Below are 20,652 nucleotides of genomic sequence, written 5' to 3'. Positions count from 1 at the left end.
GTCTTGGTCATGGTGTTTCTTCACAGCAATGGAACCGCCATTTTATCTTTATCTTAAATTGTGTGTTTGCATCTCAGTGTGCTTGTGAGCATCTAGCCGTAAGGGAGCTGAGATTACAGTATAGGTTCTCACTGTGACCCACGTTGGCCTTGAGCCACCTGCTTGGATGACAGACACATGGCACTGTGGCTCTGTTGCGGGCCACAACCACCCACCATTTGGCTGACTGGGCTGGAGGTGGCACTGGGGTGTACACGGAGCTATCTTCCCTTACCTTCTTGGTCAGCAGGGCCAGGAGGGGAGGAGGTGATCTTCTGAGAAGAGCATCCCGGGTATGGGAAGGGAAGCAGGAGGCCATGAAGGAGCCTCAAGTGGCTCCTGGTAGAGGGCCATGTGATCCCAGCACTATAAATGTCCCAACATTGACAGGACATAGTTCTCAGTGGGGTAAAACAGCACTGTAGGGGGAAAGTTATGAGCTTTAGGCTCTGACAAGCCTGAGATTTCATTTTCTGAGCTGTGTAACTTGGGATAGACTCTTGCCCTCTCTGAGCTTCAGCTTGCTTTTCTGTTGACTCTCGGGACTTAGTCCAGACTGCTTAGAGTGTGGATGGAAACAGGCCTTGTGAGGATGCTGGGCACCTGAAGAAGTCAGAGAGTTCATGTAGACTAGCCAGGGCACAGGAGACAAGATGAGGGCCCAAGGCACAGCGGGAGGACTTTCCTCACACTCTTACACGGAGCAGAGTCCCACAATGTTGGCCAGCCTATGTCCTCACGCCCTCTCCTTGGGGCTCTATCTCCACCCATCTGCCCACTGTTTCCTCTAAAACCCCCATGTGAGAGGTATGAAATGCTGGGGACCCAGGACTTATCTGTGTGACCCTGACTGTGGGGTCCAGACTGGTTCCCCCTCTGCTCCAGGCTGGCTCCGCCCCCACGTGGTGGCTGCATGGCCCAGCCCAGACTCCTCTAGCCAGTCCTGGTCAGGAGCCAGAGACAGTGAGAGAAGGACCTGGGAACACAGAGCTCCTCAGAGAAGGTACCAGGCTAGGATCGGTGGGCTGAGGGGCCCTGGCCTGGGGTGGGAGGGGCTGGCTGTCCTAGGCTGGGGCAGCACAGGAAGTCAGCATCAGGTGCTGATTTCTGGCTTGTAGTCCCTGGCCACCAGTGTATGACTAGGACTCAAACCAACATCTTTCCTCCTCCATCTTCCTCTCTTCCTCCATTTCTTCCTTCTCCATCTCATTCTCCTTCTCTTCTTCCTCTTCCCCTCCTTGCCCTTCCCCTGCACTGCCCTGGGTCTCCCTACCTCCCCAGGCCTTATCTCCAACCCTTTCCCGTGCCCCAGGATCTCACCTTGTGTCCATTTGCCCTGCAGGATGCCACAGCTGAACCTGTCCTGGCTGGGCCTGGGGCCTGCAGTAGCCTCCCTGTGGCTGCTCCTACCCCTGGCTGGGGCCTCTTGCCTCCTGGCTTACGTCCTGGTCCAGGGTTACACTGCCTATGAAACCTCTCAGCGCCTTCGCTGTTTCCCTCAGCCTCCCAAACGAAACTGGCTCTTGGGTCACCTGGGCCTGGTAAGTGTGGCAGTGAGGTGGGCCTGGGCTTCCATGGTGGAAGGAATTGAGAGGAGGTTGGAATGGGCTCAGGGAGCTGGGGAAAGCAGAATGACATCATTCCAAGGAAAAGGTTTTGAGCCTTTTCCACCCCGAGTCTTCTCTGCATCCATCTCTAGCTGTCTTCCCCACGGATGGTCATGCTGCAGGGCTCCCAGCAAGGGCTCCACAGACTGAGGACCCTGGTGTTCTCAGGTTCTCTGTGCCCAGCTTAAAGCCTCCCGAGGGGAGATCAGGACCAGTCCCCTGCCTCTGTCATATCTTTTCAGCACATCTCTGGCCTCTCACTGGTCACAAAAATGAACTGCAATCCCACCCAGGCACACCCAGGACTTGGGTGGGCTGGGAGAGCTCTGAGGTCTGATTTCCTGCCCCCTTCAGTGTCTTTCCCTTATGTCTGGCTTCTCTACTGAGATGTACCAATGAGCCCTGTTGCTCAATCTAGATATGAGCTTGTCACTGGCTTCCCCTTTCAGACTCCTTCCCAGAACCCATCCTCCACACCACACCTTCAGTGTTGACTTAGATCTGTTTTTCCCTCTGTGTGATTTGGTGACATTTGCTTTCCTTGTCAATGGCACGGTGCCAGGGTGCAGAGGTTCAGCTAGACCACAGGCTGCTCTGCCAGAGCCGGGTATCAGCAGATGACAGGTGAGAGCTGCCACCTTGGTGGAGACCTGGGGGTCACCTCTACTCTCTTGGGTTCTGCCAAGGCTACAAGTTCCCCAATGTAGTCCTTCCTAGTAGGAGGAGTCAGAGGCTATATGAGTACCACACTAGCTTTTCTTGGGTAGATGTGGACAAGTGTGTATTCACCCCAACGAGGCACCCAAGTGCCTGGTCCACTAATGTCCAGTGAGAACAATAGGTTTATTAGGTGTTTTGACAGAGAATAGGAGAGGGCTTACTTATAGGATCATGGGTGATCTCCAAACAACTTATAAGGTCCCACCCATCCTGAGAGACAGCTTCATGGAGGCTGTACCACAGAGTCCTGACTTAAAAATCCTTCTTTTCCTGTATACTCTAGCATATCCGAAGATACCATCTCTCCAGACTCTAGCATATGACAAGATATCACCTACTGCTCGGGGGAGAGTCCTAGCTGGAGTACCGGAAGAGGGTCTCCTGACACCCTCTCTGGACTCTAAAACCTCTATCACCATTAGCATTGGTCTGGCTACTACTGTAGTGTTCTGCTGAGGCTGCCATGACTACCAGGAAGCATTGGAAATGACATCCTGTTAGGCGTAGATGGAAAAGTGCCATATAAAAATGGGCCCCCTAGACTATGGAGGGATATGTGATACCTTGGGGACAAGTCCTGAGACCACACTATCCCTCCATGTGAGTTCCCTCTTGTGGTTGCCTCTGATGATGGGACTGCAGGGGATAAGAAAATCCACCTTCCAAAGCCAGGGTGGACATGGTGCTGGCAAGAGACTTGGGGGAAATATGAGCTAACTGCTGTTTACCCAGGACAAGCTTTGACAGCTCGTGCATTTCCACCTTCCAGACTCCTAATGCCTGTCTACCTTGTGGTCTTATGAGCCCCTCTCCAGCTTCCCAGAGGGAGTGCTTCAATTTAGAGGAAACTGTCATGCTACATATACCAACCCTGCCCGTGCTGAACGCCCAATGGTGACACTGGTTTGAAGGTTCTGGAAACTTCAGAAGGCAGGGTAGAGTTGGAAGACATAGATCACTAGGGATGGGCTCTTGGGGGTGTCTTGTCTTCTGTCCTTTCTTATTTCTCTTTGATTCCTGTCCATGTGAGGTAAAGAAGTCTCCTACCATAGCTGCTCTTGCCGCGATGTGAAACATCGAGTGGGTGGGTTGAGCAGTCATGGACTGGATGCTCTGAAACCTGGAGCAGAGCAAGTCCTTCCTCCTTTCACTCCCAGGTTCATAGACACAACTAACACAGAGTCATAGGGGTTCTGGAGGAATCTGATGAGAATTCAGACAGTAATGGCTGCACTTAGAAATAATGGCTGTGCCCATGAGGTAATGGCTGTGCCCGTGAGGTAATGGCTATGCCCGTGAGGTAATGGCTGTGCCCAGGAGGTAATTTACTGTGCTCATGAGTCTTTACATGGGAAAAAACACGGAGCTTGTAGTTGGAGTAGAGGCTACCTGTTCTATGAAATTTTCATCCAAATTGCAACATTTCTTCCTAACTGAAACATTTTCTTCAGAAAGGAAAGAGGGCAAAAGCACCTCACGAGGAACAGAAGTTTAGGGGATTCTTGGGGATCTTAACCCAACAATTTAAAAAGGGGTAAACATTTGCTGGACAGAGACTGACCAGACCCACTGCACACAGAAAGATATTCCGACTGTGGAGATGCCTGAGAGCTGCATAGAGAGCTCCAGTGTGCTTTATTTTTTAGGTATTTTCTGGGGTGGGGTGCGGTCACCTACATTGGGGTGGGGTGAGGTCATCTGCTTTGGGATGGGGTGCAGTCATCTGCATTGGGTGGGTTTTTAGTGAGGCAGCTGCTTTTGAGTCATTCCTGTTCCCTGTAAGTAAGCCCCTTCCTATATCCCATTAGTAACTCCAGTAAAACTCATTGCCTGGCTAAATTGGACATTGGTGCAATCGTTACTTTTGGTCTGTCATGGTGAGTACGGGTGCGTGTTGCATCTTCTGAGAGAAAGTCATCACGCACACCTGTGTGACACACTGGCAAAGACCTTATGGACATTTTGTTCCTGCTCTGAGACTTTGTGAGGGGCTCAGTTTAAAGATTTACTCATATGTGTGTGTGTGTGTGTGTGTGTGTGTGTGCAGTCCTGAGGAAGGCCAGAAGAGGGTGTTGCATTCATTGGAGCTGGAATTGCAGGCAGTTGTGAGCAGCCTCACGTGTATATTGAAAATCAAACTTGGATCCTCTGCAAGAGCAACAAGTGCTCTTAATTTCTGAGCCATCTCTCCAGTCACATGGCTGTGTTTAAAAATGGCACACTAGTATATTTGACAGAAGGAACTTCAAGCAGGTTTTTCAGGCTATTGCGTGAGAGTGATATTTGCTTTTAGATATGTTTATATGGAAAATTAGGAGCAAAAAGCTGGACGGAATAATACAGGGAAAAAAATTAGTAGTTTGGCCAAAAATAAAAAAGGAGCACATGGAAAGCTGGGACTAAGTTGTGACTGATGACGTCAGGAACATTAGAAAGCAGCCAAGGTATTGGAAAGACAGCTCCGTGGGTGAGAGCGTTGGCCGCTCTTGCAGAGGACATAATTAATTTCCCACCACCCACATTGGGTGACTCACAACCACCTATAGCTTCAGTTCTAGGATCTAACATCCTCTTCTGGCTTCTGCATATACTGCACTCATGTACACACACACACATGCACATGCACACACACAAACACACACACACGCACACGCTCACGCACACTGAATAGTCTCGATTGTTAACTTGACACTCCATGGAAGAAGGAATCTTAAAGAACTGCCTCTATCAGATTGGCCTGCAGGAGTATTTTCTGATTACTAACTGGTGCAGGAGAGCCCAGACCACTATCCCTACACAGTGGGTCTGCGCAGTATAGGAAAGATAGATAAACACAAGCCAGAGAGGAAGGCAGAGTGAGGCAGTGTTCCCCCATAGTTCTTGCCTCTGGCTCCTGCTTGAATTTGAGCCTTGACTTCCCTCAGTGATGAACTATGACCTGGAAGTAGAAGGCGAATAAACCCTTTCCTCCCAAAGTTGCCTTTTGTCAGGGTTTTCATCACAGTAACAGACTAAAGCTAGGACCAGGATCAGGCCATGGAATGGTGCTGCCCCTCCAAGACTCAGTCTGTCTACATCAAGTAACAACCGAGACACCCCCTCCCCCACTAGGCATGCCTATGATGATGAGTCTTAGAGATTCAGTTCCACAGGAGAGTTCACTGCCCCCTGAAGTTCCCATAAGTATCCTTCACATGGCAAAGTCTGCATTAAGTCTCTGTGACTCTGGAGATCCACAATACCAGGGTCAGGTCTCAGACATGCCACTCACTATGTGGGAAACTGTAAGGTACTGCAGGGCAACTCTTTCCATGTGGAAGATGGGGTGGAGCAGAACACAGGTTACTATGATATTCTGGGCACTGGGGAGATGGCTTAGTCAGTGAAGGGCTTGGTGCACAAGCGGGATCCCATTTCGGTAGCTTGCCAGTACAGTTCACAAAACTACCTCCCAGGGTTCAGTTAGAAGCCATAGTGTAGTAAAGGGAACTTAGAAAATTTCTTATGTGAGGGTATGGAACGAACTCACACATGTGCTGTTCGAGTCATGGTCTTTACCCTTCTGCTGGCTCTAAGTTTACCTCTGTAGCTTCTAGATGTCCTTTGTTTCAATTCTCTGTTCTAATTCACCCTGCTTCTATCTTCCTCTATCCTAAATACACTTTTTACAGGAGGCTTGAAGCAATAATAAAAAATGACAAGAGTTACATCTCATTGGTCAAAAGCACATCCCTTTGGGTGAGTGGTGGGGCAGAGCCCTTTACCATGGCAACACAAAGTTTCAAGGCTTCTGGAGAAAGACTGTAACTGGGGTGGGGCACCGTGCCCAGCAAGATAGGCTTTGAGATATAGGCCTTTTATCAGCCAGATTTGGCAAGAGAAGAATTGGCATGATTTTTTAGACTGTTTTGCATTAATAACCTTGGTTGGACACCTATAACTTTGACTTTGCACATAACTGTAAAGTTTGAACTTCTGATCCATTTACAAAAACCTTTAGTCTGGTTTGAACTTGTTCTGAGGTGAAAATGAGCTGTGTGCAGTTTGTCTTAGACTGAGGAGAAATTGTTATTTTCTTGTGTTAGTCTGAGTAAAAGGAGCAAGTGTCTTACAGCCTTGTGGGGCAATGGAGCTAGTTATAAAGAATGTCCTAATATATTTTCTACATATCAAAGTCATACTGATTAATGAGAAGTCATCTTCCTGACCAACAGACATATATGTGCCCAGTAGATAGAATGTTTTCATGAGATAAACACACAACAGTGGAAAACACCCAAAGCTGTTATTAGAGAAGAAATGAAGTGACTCATGAGAGAAATTGCAGACGGAGACAAACAGTTGTCTACAGCCAGCGACCCCGTGGCTTTTCCAAGTGAGGCTCCCCATCAGAGAGTCACTCATCTGGTAGGTCAGCCTGTTGAACACTAGTTGTCACCTACTGTGTACTCTGATGGCCTCCAGCAACCCCAACTGGGGAGGTGCAGCAGCAGGGTCCCCAGAGCTCTTTGTCTCACAAACCTAGCTTAATCAGTGAGCCTCATGTCAGTGAGAGTTGTGGCTGGTGAGATGACTCACCAGTAAAGGTGCTTGCTGCCAAGCCTGGTGATTTGAATTCAATTTCTAGGACCCCACATGGTGGAAGGAGAGAACCAACTCCTACAAGTTGTCCTTTGACCTCTACAATGTACACCATAGCACATGACCCCCACCAACAAATAGAATGTAATAAAAAATATTTGTAAAAAGAAAAACAAATTGTATGGTACCTGAGGTTGACCTCTGGCCTCCATACTCTCACACACATGATCATGTGCACATGTGCACACACACAGGTATGCACACATAGATAAAACACAGTGTTTAGGATCCGAAGTGCGGATACATCTTCCCTCCCAGGACTGAGGATGGGGCTAGGAGCACCCGGGCAGGGCTCAGCCGTGTGAGCAAAGTCCTGGATGGAATCCCTGGGACTCCCGGTGCCTCCCCACCCTAGGTGTTCTCTCTGGCAACCCAGAGAAGCAAACACTGGGCAAGTCCTCTTCTTCTACAGATCCAGGCCTCAGAAGAAGGGCTCCTGTACATCCAGAGCCTGGTGCGAGCCTTCAGGGATGTATGCTGCTGGTGGGTGGGGCCGTGGCAACCCGTTGTCCGCATATTCCACCCTGCCTTCATCAAGCCTGTGCTCTTGGCTTCAGGTAGACACCATGCTGGTCCCAGAATGCACACCTGTGAGTCTTAGGTGACCTCAGTGCAGTCAGGAAGGACTGCAGTAGGAATGTCTCTGCTGCAGCTTCCTTCAAGCCCACCTGACTCACCTGTGGGCATTCCATGTGGTATTTCTGGCAGCCTCCATCTTTCTAGTGCATGTTGTTATCGGGCTGTGCCTGGTTCTCACCTGGGTTTATATGACAATGGTTTTCTCTGGGGTCACAGACAATTAGGACATGTTGGCTTCTCACTGGCACTTGTCTAAGGTGCTGGTAGAAACAGTCTTTTTTTTTTCTTGGAGCGTCTGAAGTCTGGGGCCAGGAGTTTCCGGGGCCAGGACTGAGACCTTTTGAGAAAAGTCTGAGTAATGCTGAGGCCTGTTTAGGTCACATCAGGGAAGTTAATTTTATTATTTTTGATTGTATTGAGTGTGTCAATGTGTGTGTGTGCTACAGAGCAAGTGTGGCAGTCAGGGGACACCTGTGGGAGTCGTTTCTCTTCTTCCACTATGTGGCTCTCAGGAATTGAACTCAGGCCATCAGGCTTGGTGGCAGGCACCTTTACCTGCTGAGCCATCTCACTGCTCCCAAAATAAACTTTTACCCTCTAGAACTATATTTTTCTAAACACTATATCTTGTTTTATTTTCATTATGTAGCTCTGACTAGCTTGGAACTTATGCAGACCAGGCTAGCCTGGAGCTCATAGAGATCCACCTGCTTTTCTCTCCATAACACTGGGATTAAAGGCATGTCCCCCCATGCCTGGCCCAGAAATGGGCTTTCAAATCATACCTGGAGCCTGTCAATGGGGAGTGCTGAGGTGTGTTTGTCACAGTTAGGGCAGGTCGTGTGTCTGTCAGTCATGTTAGCCTATGCGTGTCTCTGTCATGTGGTTGTGTCAGGAGATAGCGGCACGTGCTGGAGCGGACAGGAGCACTGGGTCTCTGCAAAGGTCTGCAGAACAGGATGCTGTGCTCAGCAGGGCAAACATGCTCAACCACGCAGTAGCCATGTGAAGGCGCACCACAGTATGTGTGTCACAGCAGGCTGAGTCCCCTCTGTCTACTGCTGCTGCACGTCTGGCCTGTCTTTTCTCCCTCCCTGCCTGCCCCCAATCCTACCATGTGCTCTTGGAGGGGAGGGTGCGGCTCCCAGGCTAAGGGAGCCTTCCTTGCCCTCCCTCCTGCCATGGCTCCTGATGGTGCCTGTTCACATCAGCTGCAGTTGCTCCCAAGGATGCAGTCTTCTACAGTTTCCTGAAGCCCTGGCTGGGTGAGTACCAACGGATGAGGAGCTGGGAACACCCCTGGGGGCCGGGGGAAAGTGCTATCCTTGCCCACTGCCATGCTACCATTAGGAGATGGTCTCTTGGTGAGCACTGGTGTTAAGTGGAGCCGCCACCGTCGCATGCTGACACCTGCCTTCCATTTCAATATCCTGAAGCCGTACGTAAGGATTTTCAAGGACAGCACCAACATCATGCATGTGAGTCCCTGGAGCCCAGGTCTGTAGCTGAACCCCGGGGAGGAAGAGCTATAGACAGACCCGGTCTCCTGTCCTTGCCTCAGATGGAGGCTGTGATAAAAGGCTCAAACTTGAGGTTGGCAATCTTCATCCACCTCTCTCAGCCTTGCTCACTGCAGCACGGACTCTCAATAAAGCCCAGAGCTCACAGATACACACAGAGTTAGTCTCCTTAGCCAGCTGTACTGAGGGTCTGTCTCTTCCTCCCGCATACTGGGATTACAGGCATGGGTGGTCATACCAGGCTGGGATCTTCTGTGATAGGAAACAAGGAAGCCTGGGGATTTCCCGAGCTTTCCTCTGCAAATACATCTGAGAAACAGCCCAGATGAGGACTAATAGGACATGAATTATTGGTATTCCTAGAAAGAATTCTTATGATCAGGGGCAGCAATCTCTCATATATTACAGGTGTGTGTATGTGTGTCTGTGTGTGTGTTTGTGTGTGTATGTACACCTGTGTGTGCGTGAACTCTTGTGTGTGCATGCATACCTGTGTATATATGCACATACACCTGTGTGTATACATGTACACCTGTTTGTGTGAACATACACCTGTGTGTATACACCTGTGTGTACATGTATACCTGTGTTTGTGCACATGTATACCTGTGTGCGTGCATACAGTAGAGATCAGAGATCAACTTTCGGTATCATTCCTTAGTTGCCATCCATCTTGCTTTTTTGCTGCCTGGAATTCACCAATTAGGCCAAACTGGCTAGCTGTTGAGCCCTAGGAACCCTCCAGTCTCCACCTCTCTGGGGATAGGATTACAGATACATACCACCATGACCACTGTTTTTTCACATGGGTTCTGAGAATTAAACTCAGAACCTCATGCTAGGATGGCAAGCACCTTTCTGACTGAGCCCAGAGATATTTTTTAAATAAATAAATAAATAAATAAAAATAAAATGAACCCAGAGATATTTTTAAAATAAATCTATAACACTGAGGATCCAGAAAGGTAACACTGGCTGAACACCTTGTGTGCCAAACATGGTCACACATGCCAATTCTACTGTTTTTACTTTTACAAGCTTGTGAAGTATTGGGCAGTGGGTGCTGCTGCCCAATAAGGATGACCCTGAAGGTCTGACCTATCCGGAAGTTTGTTCAAGTCCACCCAGGCAAAGAAGTGATCTAGACATGGTGGAGTATGAGTTCTGTCTTGTTTTGGCACACAGCAAATCAGATTAAATCAGATGCTATTTCAAGAGGTTCCTTTTTGTTGGCTGGGGTTGGAAAGAGGTTCAAAGTCCCAGGGTCCAGCCCATTTCTGTTGCCTTCTCTGACCAGGCCAAGTGGCAGTGCCTAGCCTCCAAGGGAAGTGCCCGTCTGGACATGTTTGAACACATCAGCCTCATGACCCTGGACAGTCTGCAGAAGTGTGTCTTCAGCTTCAACAGCAATTGCCAGGAGTGAGTCCCTGGCCTGGCTTGGAGACATGACCCATAGACACAAGGGAGGGAGGACTGGAAGGGAGAGAGTGAGCAGTGCAATTGTTCAGATGATGGCATGGAGATGCAGGGTCTGCATCCAGCAGTGAGGACGCATCTTGGAGACGAGGGTGTCTGGGGAGGTGGTGGCTCAGTTCTAAGGATGCGGAAAAGCTAGGCCAAGTGACGTGAACTTCATTATGATATCTCAAGGAAACCACTGAGGGTGTTTAAGTTTGCAGTAGTCAGATTGCTCCCACTATAACAAAAATATTTGGGACAATCACCATCAAGAGAAGAGGGATTGTTTGCAGCCAGAGTTTCAGAGGCTCTAGAGTTTCAGAGTTTCAGAGGAGTCAGTTGGCTCCTGTGATGAGGCAGTAGCTCAAAGTCGGAGCATGGAGAAGAAAGAGGAGGCTTTTCAAAGTAAAGAGACAGATGGCAGAGGGGCTCTTTGGTCCCCACCTGGGGCTACAGTCCCTGGGGCTCTGAAGTCATGCTGTGTGACACTATTCTTGAAGAGATGTAAACAAATATCTACTCATCCCGGTAGGGAACCTGTGACAGACCAAAGGATACCTCAAAAGTCCAACTTGGTGAACCAATGAGTTCCATAGGGGTCATTTACAGAAGCAGAAATGACTCACAGACAGCTGCATCACCAGAGCACACACCAGCAGGGCTGACAGCCCACAAAGCTGGAAGCTCGGAACTCTCTGCATCCCTACAGGTCAGAGGGTCTCCTCTCTCCAGCAGTCCTTACTAATGTAATGTTGGGGAAGGATAGACCTTGTGAACCTGGTGACTTTCAGGAATTATCTGAGACTAGCAGTTTACTTCCTGAGTCTTAAAGAATCTTGCTCCAGCAGGGAATGTTTCAACTCAGAGGAAATTATAGTACAATAAGGCAGTTAATGGGAACAGAGAGATACTTTCTTCAGTGGTGTAACCACTGGAAAATGGTGCACATTCCTGCAAATAACCCTAATCAAACTCACTGAGCCACCAGTTATATCAATTAATAATTACAGACACGGAAGTGGAAAGAAGACAAGTAGGGAAGAGGAGGAAGGGGAGGAGCCTGGGTGGAGGAGGAAGGGGAGGAGCCTGGGTGGAGGAGGAAGGGGAGGAGCCTGGGTGGAGGAGGAAGGGGAGGAGCCTGGGTGGAGGCGGAAGGGGAGGAGCCTGGGTGGAGGAGGAAGGGGAGGAGCCTGGGTGTGTCCACACTGTACTCTGGGACATAGAGGCAGCTCACACAGACTCAATAAAGGACAGGACATGGACAAGAGTCTCAGGGCTCTTTCCTGTGGTGGATAAACTGACTTTTCCCTTGGGACAGTCAACCAAACACTTCTTCCCCTAAGGTAGGCACTCAGGATAGACCAAAGTCCACCTCTGTAAGACCAATGAGTATTGAGGCAAAGACACAGCTCTCACCCAAAGGGAAGGAAAAAACTGCTTATTCTGGAGCCAAATATGAGCGACAGAGGCCCTGAAGTTGACTCAGGTTTCCCCCATGTTTCAGCGTGGTCAGAGTTAGAAGATAACAGAAGGAAGTCATAGAGTAGGGGAGTGGAGAGTTAGTTCAGGGTTAAGAATACTTGCTGGTCATGTGCAGGGCCCAGGTTCAGTTCCAACCTCTCCAGGGTAGCTCATAGCCATCTGTTACTCCAGTTCTAGGGGATCCTGCTTTGACCTCAGTGGGCACTAGGCATGCACACGGTGCACATGTATACATGCAGGCAAAGCACTCACACATAGAATACAACAAATAAATTTAAAGATTTTTTTTAAAGAGTCATAAATCAAGGCATTTTTAAAATACATGGAAGGAAACATCAGGTCGGTAGGTTAATGTGGATTGGGGATGTCCACTGTGGGCTCGGGAGTCATCTGAAGACACACTTAGCCTTTGTTGGTTGCTGGGAACTATGGTTTTGTTAAGTTACTGCATTTGAAAAGGTTTCACTTGTTAGTCACAAGTCACAGCGGGTGGGGGGAAGGAATGGTGGCTGTCATGGAGGCTAAAGACAGTCCAGGCTCTAGTGAGATTCTGCACCCAAAGCATCCCAACCATCCACAGTCCCTGAAACTCTAATCAGCAAAGCAGCCTTGCAGAGGCTCGAGAGGAAGTGCAGTTCCTCATAGGAACGCCTGTCACAGGGCTTACTGCACTTAAAACGCACAGTAGAAGGGTTACTTCTAGGAGCTGTACCATCACCGAGACCTTCCTCATTATGGATGGTGACCTCATGGACGTACATGGAGCCCCACTTTCTAGATAACTTGTGGCAGGTAGTAGGGGACAGAGAGAAATAGTTGGAGTTGAAGGTGAGGGTCTCCTGACCCTCCTTTCCTCCATCTACTAGGAGGCACTAATAGGTCTGATACTACCACCAGAGACCTGGGTACCACTGTATTCTTCTGATCTAGTTGCCATGGCTCCTGGGTAAAGTCCAAGGTGGCATCAAGAGTAAACACGTTCTTCTAGCTTCTCCATCCCCATAGGCAGCAGCTGCTGGCTGCTGAGATGTTTCTCAGTGTTCATGTACGTTAAGGCTTCACCTACTCTATGCCGACACCCTCCAGGAAGCCTAGTAAGTACATCGCTGCCATCTTGGAACTTAGTGCCTTAGTGGCCAGAAGGCACCAGAAGCTGCATCTGCATGTGGACCTGTTCTATCACTTCACCCGGGACGGGATGCGCTTCCGGAAGGCCTGCCGCCAGGTGCACGACTTCACCAATGCCGTCATCCAGGAGAGGCGTCACACCCTTCCTGATCAGGGTAAAGATGATGTCCTCAAGGCCAAGGCCAAGGCCAAGACTTTGGACTTCATTGATGTGCTGTTGTTGAGTAAGGTGGGTTCCTTAAGGGAAGCAGATGTCTGGGGCTGGGATGACAAAGCTGAGCATGCTCTGTCCTTACTATGTCCTGGACCCTATGCAGCCTCCACTCATCACTGGAACCTGGCCCTGAGCCCTTCACCACCAGGCGAACTAAGGTGTGTGGAACCCTGCTTAGGTATCTACATCCATTGAGTCACCTCAGACTAGAGAGGGGCTCTGGGCACAGGAAGGCTGTTCTTGACTTCCCAACTATGGGTCTTTGCACATATCCTGTACAAAGGGTGGAAAGGAGACCCTGAATATCAGCCATGCCAGCTCTCCTCATCCCCATTTGCCAGGCTCAGACCATACCCAACACCCCAGGCCCCTAGACTCACATGAGCATGGGTGAGAAAGGAATAAAACTCAGGGTAATATACCTTTGATATTGTCATGTCAAAGTAGAAAGGGTTATAACCCTTTGGGAGAGACACAGCCACGGTGAGTGTGTAGCATCTGCCAACATAGCAAGGGACAGAGTCTTGCACATACCAGTGGACAGTGAGAGCTGATTTCTCCTCTCCTTTGGGGCTAGGGACAGGGCTCAGTTGATATAGCGCTTGCCTAGCATGCACAAGGCCGTGGGTTCCATCCCAGCACTTTGTAAACAGGACACGGTGGTCCCTGTCTGTCACCCCAGCATTCATGTGTTGGAGGCAGGCGGGTCAGAGGTTCAAGACTATCCTTGGCTACAGAGTGAGTCTAATGTCAGTCTGGGTTACATGAAACCCGGTCTTACAAAGAATTGAGGGAATGAAAAGGGATGGCTCTTGATGTAGAGGACAGGGGGGACATGTCATACATCAGTGGCTTTAGAGATGACGACACAGGGACTTCCATAGCTGAAGCTCTGTGGACCTTTGCGTTCTAGAGGAGAATTAGTGTCATTGAGCAGCAGGCACATCTTCCTATGGCTGTGCTCAGCAGCCTGGGGCCCAGGAGTAGAACGGTCCATTCTGTATAACAGCAGCTAGGATGATGGACGGCAAAGCTCCCCGTTCCAGGGTCTCCTTAGTGGGCAATGAAATACTTTTACCTGTATATGTAGCATTAAACGAAAACTTTGTGCGCAGGTTCCCGTGTTGTGTAGAAGGTCTGTGCTCATGTGTGCATGCTTTTGCAGAGAACAGAGGTTGGCACTGAGTGCCTTCCTCAATTGCTCTCCATCTTGATGTATTTTAAAAATGGTTTTAGGTTTATTTATTGTATTTTACACGTATGAATGTTCTGTCTGCATATATGTGCACACTATATGTTCCTGGTGCCCAAGGGAGTGAGAAGATGGCTTCAGATCTCCTGGACCTGGAATTACGGTTGTGAGGCACCATGTGGTGCTGGGAATCGAGCCAGGGTCCTCTGCAAGAGCAGCAAATGCTCTTAACCACTGAGCCATCTCTTCCAGCCCCTCCACCTTGCTTTACTTATTACATTTTATTGATTGATTTATTGACTGATCGATTGATGGGTTTGTGTGGGGTATGTGTGTGCTCCCAGGTCACAGAACAACTTGGGAGCTGGTTATCTCCTTCTACTATGTAGTAGCATCCTTGACTTCAAACTCTTGTCAAACTCATGTCTTCAGACTTGCAGGAGAGTGCTTTTACCTGCTGATCCATCTCACCAGGTTTTTGAGACAGGATCTGTCACTGATCCTGGAGCTCAGAGATCAGCAGCACTGGGTAGTTAAAGAACTCCGGGAACCCGCTTATCACACCTGTCCAGGTGCACCATGCCTGGCTTTCATGTGGATGCTGGGACTCTGAACTCAGGTCCTTGCAAGTGTTTTACCGACTGAGCCATTTCCCAGCCCTGGGTTGGTCACAGCTATTATCTTCAAGCAGCACGGTTTGAATGCTGTAAGGGTTGGGACTTCTGCAGGACAGCTGTCACATCTGTATCTGCTTCCCTGTGAAGAGGAAAGATGAGGAATGGAGGCAGGAGTGAGGAAGGAGGAAGGGAGAGAGCGAATTGTGCTCTGAAATGTGAACTAGGTTTACTTAGTGACATCTACAGGCATGCAAGCCAAATATTATCTCCCGGGAGATAAGACACTTGGGTTTCTATTTTAATAGCATTTTAAAATGACACTATTTATTTGTTCATTTATTATTTATTTATTAGTTTGTTTGTTTATTGTGTGTGTCTATGTGTGTGGGTGCCTGTGCCTCAGTACACACAGGGGCCAGAGGACCACTTCAGGGAATAGATTTTCTCCTTCCATGTGGATCTCAGATTAACCTCAACTCATCAGGCTTGTGGCGAAAGCCTTCCTCCACGGAGCACTCTCACGGGCCTTTTCCTAGGCACACACGGGAGCATGCTCTCTGGCGGCTGTTCTGAGTCTGTCTTCAAAGGCAGTCCACATTCAACTCCTGCATCCCAGGGTGCCACTCCCTTCTCCAGACACTTGGAGTGCAGGATAAAGAACATTGATGAGTTGCTGGTTCCTCCAGAGGCCAGCAGCCAGGGATGACATCACTGGTGTGGGGACTCTGGTGACGGTGATTAACACAGGGACAGAGTTGTGGTTGGTTGGGTATCGAGATGGACCAGGGGTCTTCAGAAACTGTCCCAGGTTAGACACAGGAGTCCTCCGAACTGGTGCCATTTGGTGTCTTGCCTTGTCTTCAGGATGAACATGGAAAGGCACTGTCTGATGAGGACATCCGAGCAGAGGCCGACACCTTCATGTTTGGAGGTGAGCCTTCTGTGAACTGCTGCAGAGAGGGAAGGAGTCTGTGTGGGCATCCTGGTGACATGGTAGGGAGACCCTGGATCCCTCTGTTCCTTCCCCTTCCCCGTCCTTTCTGGCAATTACACTTCCTGAGGACTGAGCCACCTACGTGGTAATACTGAAGTAGCCCACAGACCCCAGGCTGCCTGTCTGCCCCTCAGGCCATGATACCACGGCTAGTGGGCTCTCCTGGGTCCTCTACAACTTGGCAAGGCACCCAGAATACCAGGAGCGATGCCGGCAGGAGGTGCGGGAGCTCCTGAGGGACCGGGAACCTGAGGAGATTGAATGGTGAGTGCAGGTCCTGGGGTGTTTCTGAGCCTCTCTCTTTGGCTCCTTTCTCTAGAGAAAAGACAAGAAGTGAGAGGAAAAGAGAAAAGAGGAGGCTTTTACATAGGAGAGAGGGACTTTGAAAGATGAAGGTGAAGGGGGAGGAAAAGAAATGAGGGAGTGGGAGACAGGAAGCTGTGTGTGTGTGTGTGTGTGTGTGTGTGTGTGTGTGTGTACATGCACATGTGCGTGTGTGTGAGAGTGTGCGTGTGTGTGTGTGAGTGTGCGTGTGTGATGGGGCTAAGATGAATCAAGATGGCAGCAACTAAGGCCAGTAGTGTAGACTAGAAAAGCCTTGTTAGAGACTTTGATTTTAACCCAAGGGCATTTATGGGACCAGGAGAAGGTGTAAGCAGAAGAGAGGCAAGTCAGCTCTTCCAAGGTCCTCCCCTGTCAGACTGACCTAGTTGTACAATCCTTTAGTCTTCCAGAAAACCTCTAGCTTAGTTTGCTGGAATTCCTTTGAAACATCAGGTGAGCTGGGTGTTGTGGGCCCATGTTTAGTCCCACCTAGTTGGGAAGCTGAGGTAAGAAGATCCCTCGAGTCAGGAGTTGGAGATAAGTTTGGGCAGCATAATAAGACCTTGTCTACCTCAAAACACAAAAAGGGCTGCAGAGATGTAGAGGACCCCTGTTTAGTTCCCAGGCCCCATGCCATGCTGCTGACAGTTGCTGTAACTCTAGATCTAGAGGATCCAATGCCCTAGCCTCCTTGAGCACCTGCATGCAAATGCGCACTTGCGTATACACACACACACGCATACATACATGCACACTTTAAAACCCTTAAAAAACAAAAAGACATTCTTAGAGGGATACTTAAACAGCAAACAAAGATCTCGCAACCAGGCAGCTGGCAGGAGAGAATGTGTATGGCACTGGGCCAGAGGGCGGAGTGACGTACCACGGAGTTCAGTTGTTGTTTTTTTTAAAATATTTATTTATTTATTTATTTATTTATTTATTATGTATACAATATTCTGTCTGTGTGTATGCCTGCAGGCCAGAAGAGGGCACCAGACCCCATTATAGATGGTTGTGAGCCATCATGTGGTTGTTGGGAATTGAACTCAGGACCATTGGAAGAGCAGGCAATGCTCTTAACCTCTGAGCCATCTCTCCAGCCCCCAGAGTTCAGTTTTTGAGCCAGTTAGCTGCTCACACCAAAAGAACCCAGATTAAAGGTTCCAGCCACATTGTTGGCTCTGCATTAGTTGTTAGTTTCCCAGTGGGTTCTTCTGTGTTTTCTAAGCATAATATCACTGACTGGGGCTATGGATGGGACTCGCCAGGAGAACACTTGCCTTGCAAAAATTAAGCCCAAAACGACCCTCCTCAGCACCAATCTGTGCTAAAGTGATGTGTTTACCCTTCTACAGCAAGTTACATTCTTTCTTTCTTTTTTTCTTGGCTAATTACATTTGTTAGTGTCTCTAGTTCAGCGATAAAGAAAAATAAAAGCATGAGGTTTACTTATTTTACTTCTTTACTGTTTCATACTTTGGTTTTCCTCTTTCTTCCAGAGACCGTAATTTTATGAAGACTTGTTGACTTAAAAATTATTTTTATTTTAAAATTACAGGTGTGTGTGTGTGTGTGTGTGTGTGTGTGTGTGCACGCGCGCGCATATGAGGGCAGTGCTTGCAGAAGCTAGAAGAGTGTGTCAGAGTCTCTGGAGTTGCAGAACAGATGAGAGCTGTCTGATATAGGTGCCGAGAGCTGAAGTCGGGTCCTCTTAACTGCTGGGCATCTCTCTGCCCATTTGTTGATTTTTTTTATACTGTTCCCATTTATATGTTGAGGTCTCTCAGAGAAAAGATTCTAAAGCTACCTGACTAAACTTTCTTTATACTTCCCTAATTCTTTGATTTAAAAACCTTTGATTAATTAAAAGTTAATTGCTAATAAACACACAATTTAACTAATCAGTAAGTTAACCAACTGTTAATTAGTAATCAATGTATTTTGAGATGGGGTGTCACTGTGTACCATAGGCTGGTCTGAAGCGCATAATCCTTCTGTCTCAACCTTCCACTGTTGGAATTTTGTTTTTGTTCTCATTTTTAAAAATGACGTTGTTGGGGCTTGAATTCAAATCTTCAGACTTCAGGCAGGTGCTTTTGCTCACTGATCTGTCTACTCAGCCTGTGCTTTCACAATGCTCAAGTACCTCATCTCAAGATTATTTTATTATAGGGAGAAAGGTTTCACTGGGTCACAGAGGAGCTGAAGGGCCCTCACTTTTACCTGATTACCTGCTGGCTGGGGTTTCTTTACAGGGACGACCTGGCGCAGCTGCCCTTTCTCACCATGTGCATCAAGGAGAGTCTGCGGTTGCATCCCCCGGTCACTGCTATCTCCCGCTGCTGCACTCAGGACATTGTGCTCCCAGATGGTCGGGTCATCCCCAAAGGTGCCCATAGCATCGGGGAGGAGAGGGAGGGTCCTGAGCAGACAGTGGGTCCAGCGTGCTCAGTTTGTCTTGACTGCCTCACTTCCTCCACAGGTGTCATCTGCCGAATAAGTATTTTCGGGACCCATCACAATCCAGCTGTGTGGCCTGACCCTGAGGTTCTGTCCATTTATTCTCCTATGTTGTAGGCTGCTGTTCTAGAGGAGAAGGTGTGCAAGTGTGTGTGTGTGTGTGTGTGTGTGTGTGTGTGTGTGTGTGTGTGTGTAGCACAGGCTGGCCTTGACCTCACGCTGTAGCCGAGGATGACATAAAACTTCTGATCCATCTGCTTCCACCTCTTGAGTGTAGGGATGACGGGTTTGCAGCACTGTGCCTGGTTTATATGGTGCTGGAGATGAGATCCAGGGCTTTCTGCTCGCTAGGCAAGTGCTCTACGTACTCAGCTACCTCCCCGATCCTAACCATAGGTCGTATGAAGCAGGGTCTTGGGGATGCCAGGCTAACCTGGAAAGCCTATATAGCCAAGATTGGCCCTGAATCACTGATCCTCCTGCCTCCACCTCTGGGTGCCCAGATGACAGGTTTTATGCTGATGTGGAAATGGAATCCATGGCTTCCAACTGCTCCTAGCCTAGGCCAGCTCTCTACCAGTCCCGGACGCAGAGACAGCAGTTCTTACCTTCCACACGGAGGACCCTCTGCTCCTGGTTGTGCTGGCAGAAGGCACTCACCCACCAGATCTTTGTATCTCCTGCAGGTCTATAACCCCTTCCGATTTGATGCAGACAGCTCCAAGGGTAGGCCATCCCTGGCTTTCATTCCCTTCTCCGCAGGGCCCAGGTGAGGCCAGGAGTGAGGGGGCGGGGTCTGGGGCTGATAAGCAGGAGGAGTTGGGGTGGTGGGGGAGGAGGCCTTAGCATCTCTCTCCTGCCCCTTTGCACAGGAATTGTTCAAAGGTTTGGGGAACCAGTGAGGGGAAGGTGAAGAGCCCCTCTCCGTGCTCAGAGTCCCTTCCTAGACCGTTTGGTTACTGGTCTGGATCAGGCTCTGAGCATGCGGATGCCCATGCATTGGTCCGGAGCCAGGTTCTAGTGCTGGGTTGGTTCGGGGTGGGGTCTAGAACATAATCAGAATTCCTACCCTGCCCCCCCCACAGGAACTGCATAGGGCAGACTTTTGCCTTGAGCGAGATGAAGGTGGTGCTGGCGCTGACCCTGCTGCGCTTCCGCGTCCTGCCGGACGAAAAGGAGCCACGCAGGCAGCCAGAGCTGATCCTGCGCGCAGAGGGCGGGCTATGGCTGCGGGTGGAGCAGCTAAGAACGTAGTGACCCCACACCTGGCCTGGGACCACCCCCATCCCGCGAGCATTTCCAGCAATAAAAATCTTTGTCACCGGTGTCTGAGCCTGGCCAAACATCAGCAGGGAGGCTCCCATGAGCCACAGGCAGCCATGGAAGGTGTTTGAGCAGTAAAGGGACAAGTCGGATTTAGGGGACAGGAAGATCAATAATGTTACTGAAAAGTTTCTGCACCCCAATAAGCCTTTTTGCCGACGCAATAATCAGAACCAGACCAAATCAAACCGAATTAGAAAAAGTCCAGGTTTAATGGATATAAGGGCTCCCGGATGACTTTCCAGCCTCCCAGAGAGGAGACCGGAAAGGAAGACGATAAAACCTCGTGTTTGGGCTCTGGGGAAGGGTACAGTTTAAATATCCTGTGGTAGCCGTCTTCAGCATCTCCGG

The 20,652-nt window shown here is 49.2% G+C and overlaps 1 protein-coding gene across 1 annotated transcript; it reads left to right on the top strand.

The window, feature by feature from the left end:
* The first annotated feature begins 999 nt into the window (after positions 1 to 999).
* LOC119812492 (cytochrome P450 4F3) lies at positions 1,000 to 20,286 on the top strand. The gene is made up of 13 exons (XM_038327200.1): positions 1,000 to 1,042; positions 1,382 to 1,580; positions 7,420 to 7,564; positions 8,798 to 8,851; positions 8,937 to 9,064; positions 10,404 to 10,525; positions 13,133 to 13,403; positions 16,062 to 16,128; positions 16,326 to 16,455; positions 18,774 to 18,907; positions 19,001 to 19,065; positions 19,665 to 19,747; positions 20,064 to 20,286. Exons 2-13 carry the CDS (start codon positions 1,383 to 1,385, stop codon positions 20,230 to 20,232), a joined length of 1,566 nt encoding a protein of 521 aa, XP_038183128.1. The 5' UTR covers positions 1,000 to 1,042; position 1,382; the 3' UTR covers positions 20,233 to 20,286.
* Positions 20,287 to 20,652: the final 366 nt, after the last annotated feature.

The sequence above is a fragment of the Arvicola amphibius genome, chromosome 4 (assembly GCF_903992535.2).
Source record: "Arvicola amphibius chromosome 4, mArvAmp1.2, whole genome shotgun sequence".
Classification (NCBI taxonomy): domain Eukaryota; kingdom Metazoa; phylum Chordata; class Mammalia; order Rodentia; family Cricetidae; genus Arvicola; species Arvicola amphibius.
Note: the sequence above shows the minus strand (reverse complement) of the source record. Positions and strands in the feature narration are given on the sequence as shown.

What these genes read in the sequence shown, in the direction of transcription:
- LOC119812492 (XM_038327200.1), top strand. Translation starts at nt 1,383, where the DNA reads ATGCCACAGCTGAACCTGTCCTGGCTGGGCCTGGGGCCTGCAGTAGCC. An exon ending in TTCAACAGCAATTGCCAGGA is followed by an intron (nt 10,526 to 13,132) that starts GTGAGTCCCTGG and finishes GACACCCTCCAG; the next exon opens with GAAGCCTAGTAAGTACATCG. An exon ending in CGACACCTTCATGTTTGGAG is followed by an intron (nt 16,129 to 16,325) that starts GTGAGCCTTCTG and finishes TCTGCCCCTCAG; the next exon opens with GCCATGATACCACGGCTAGT.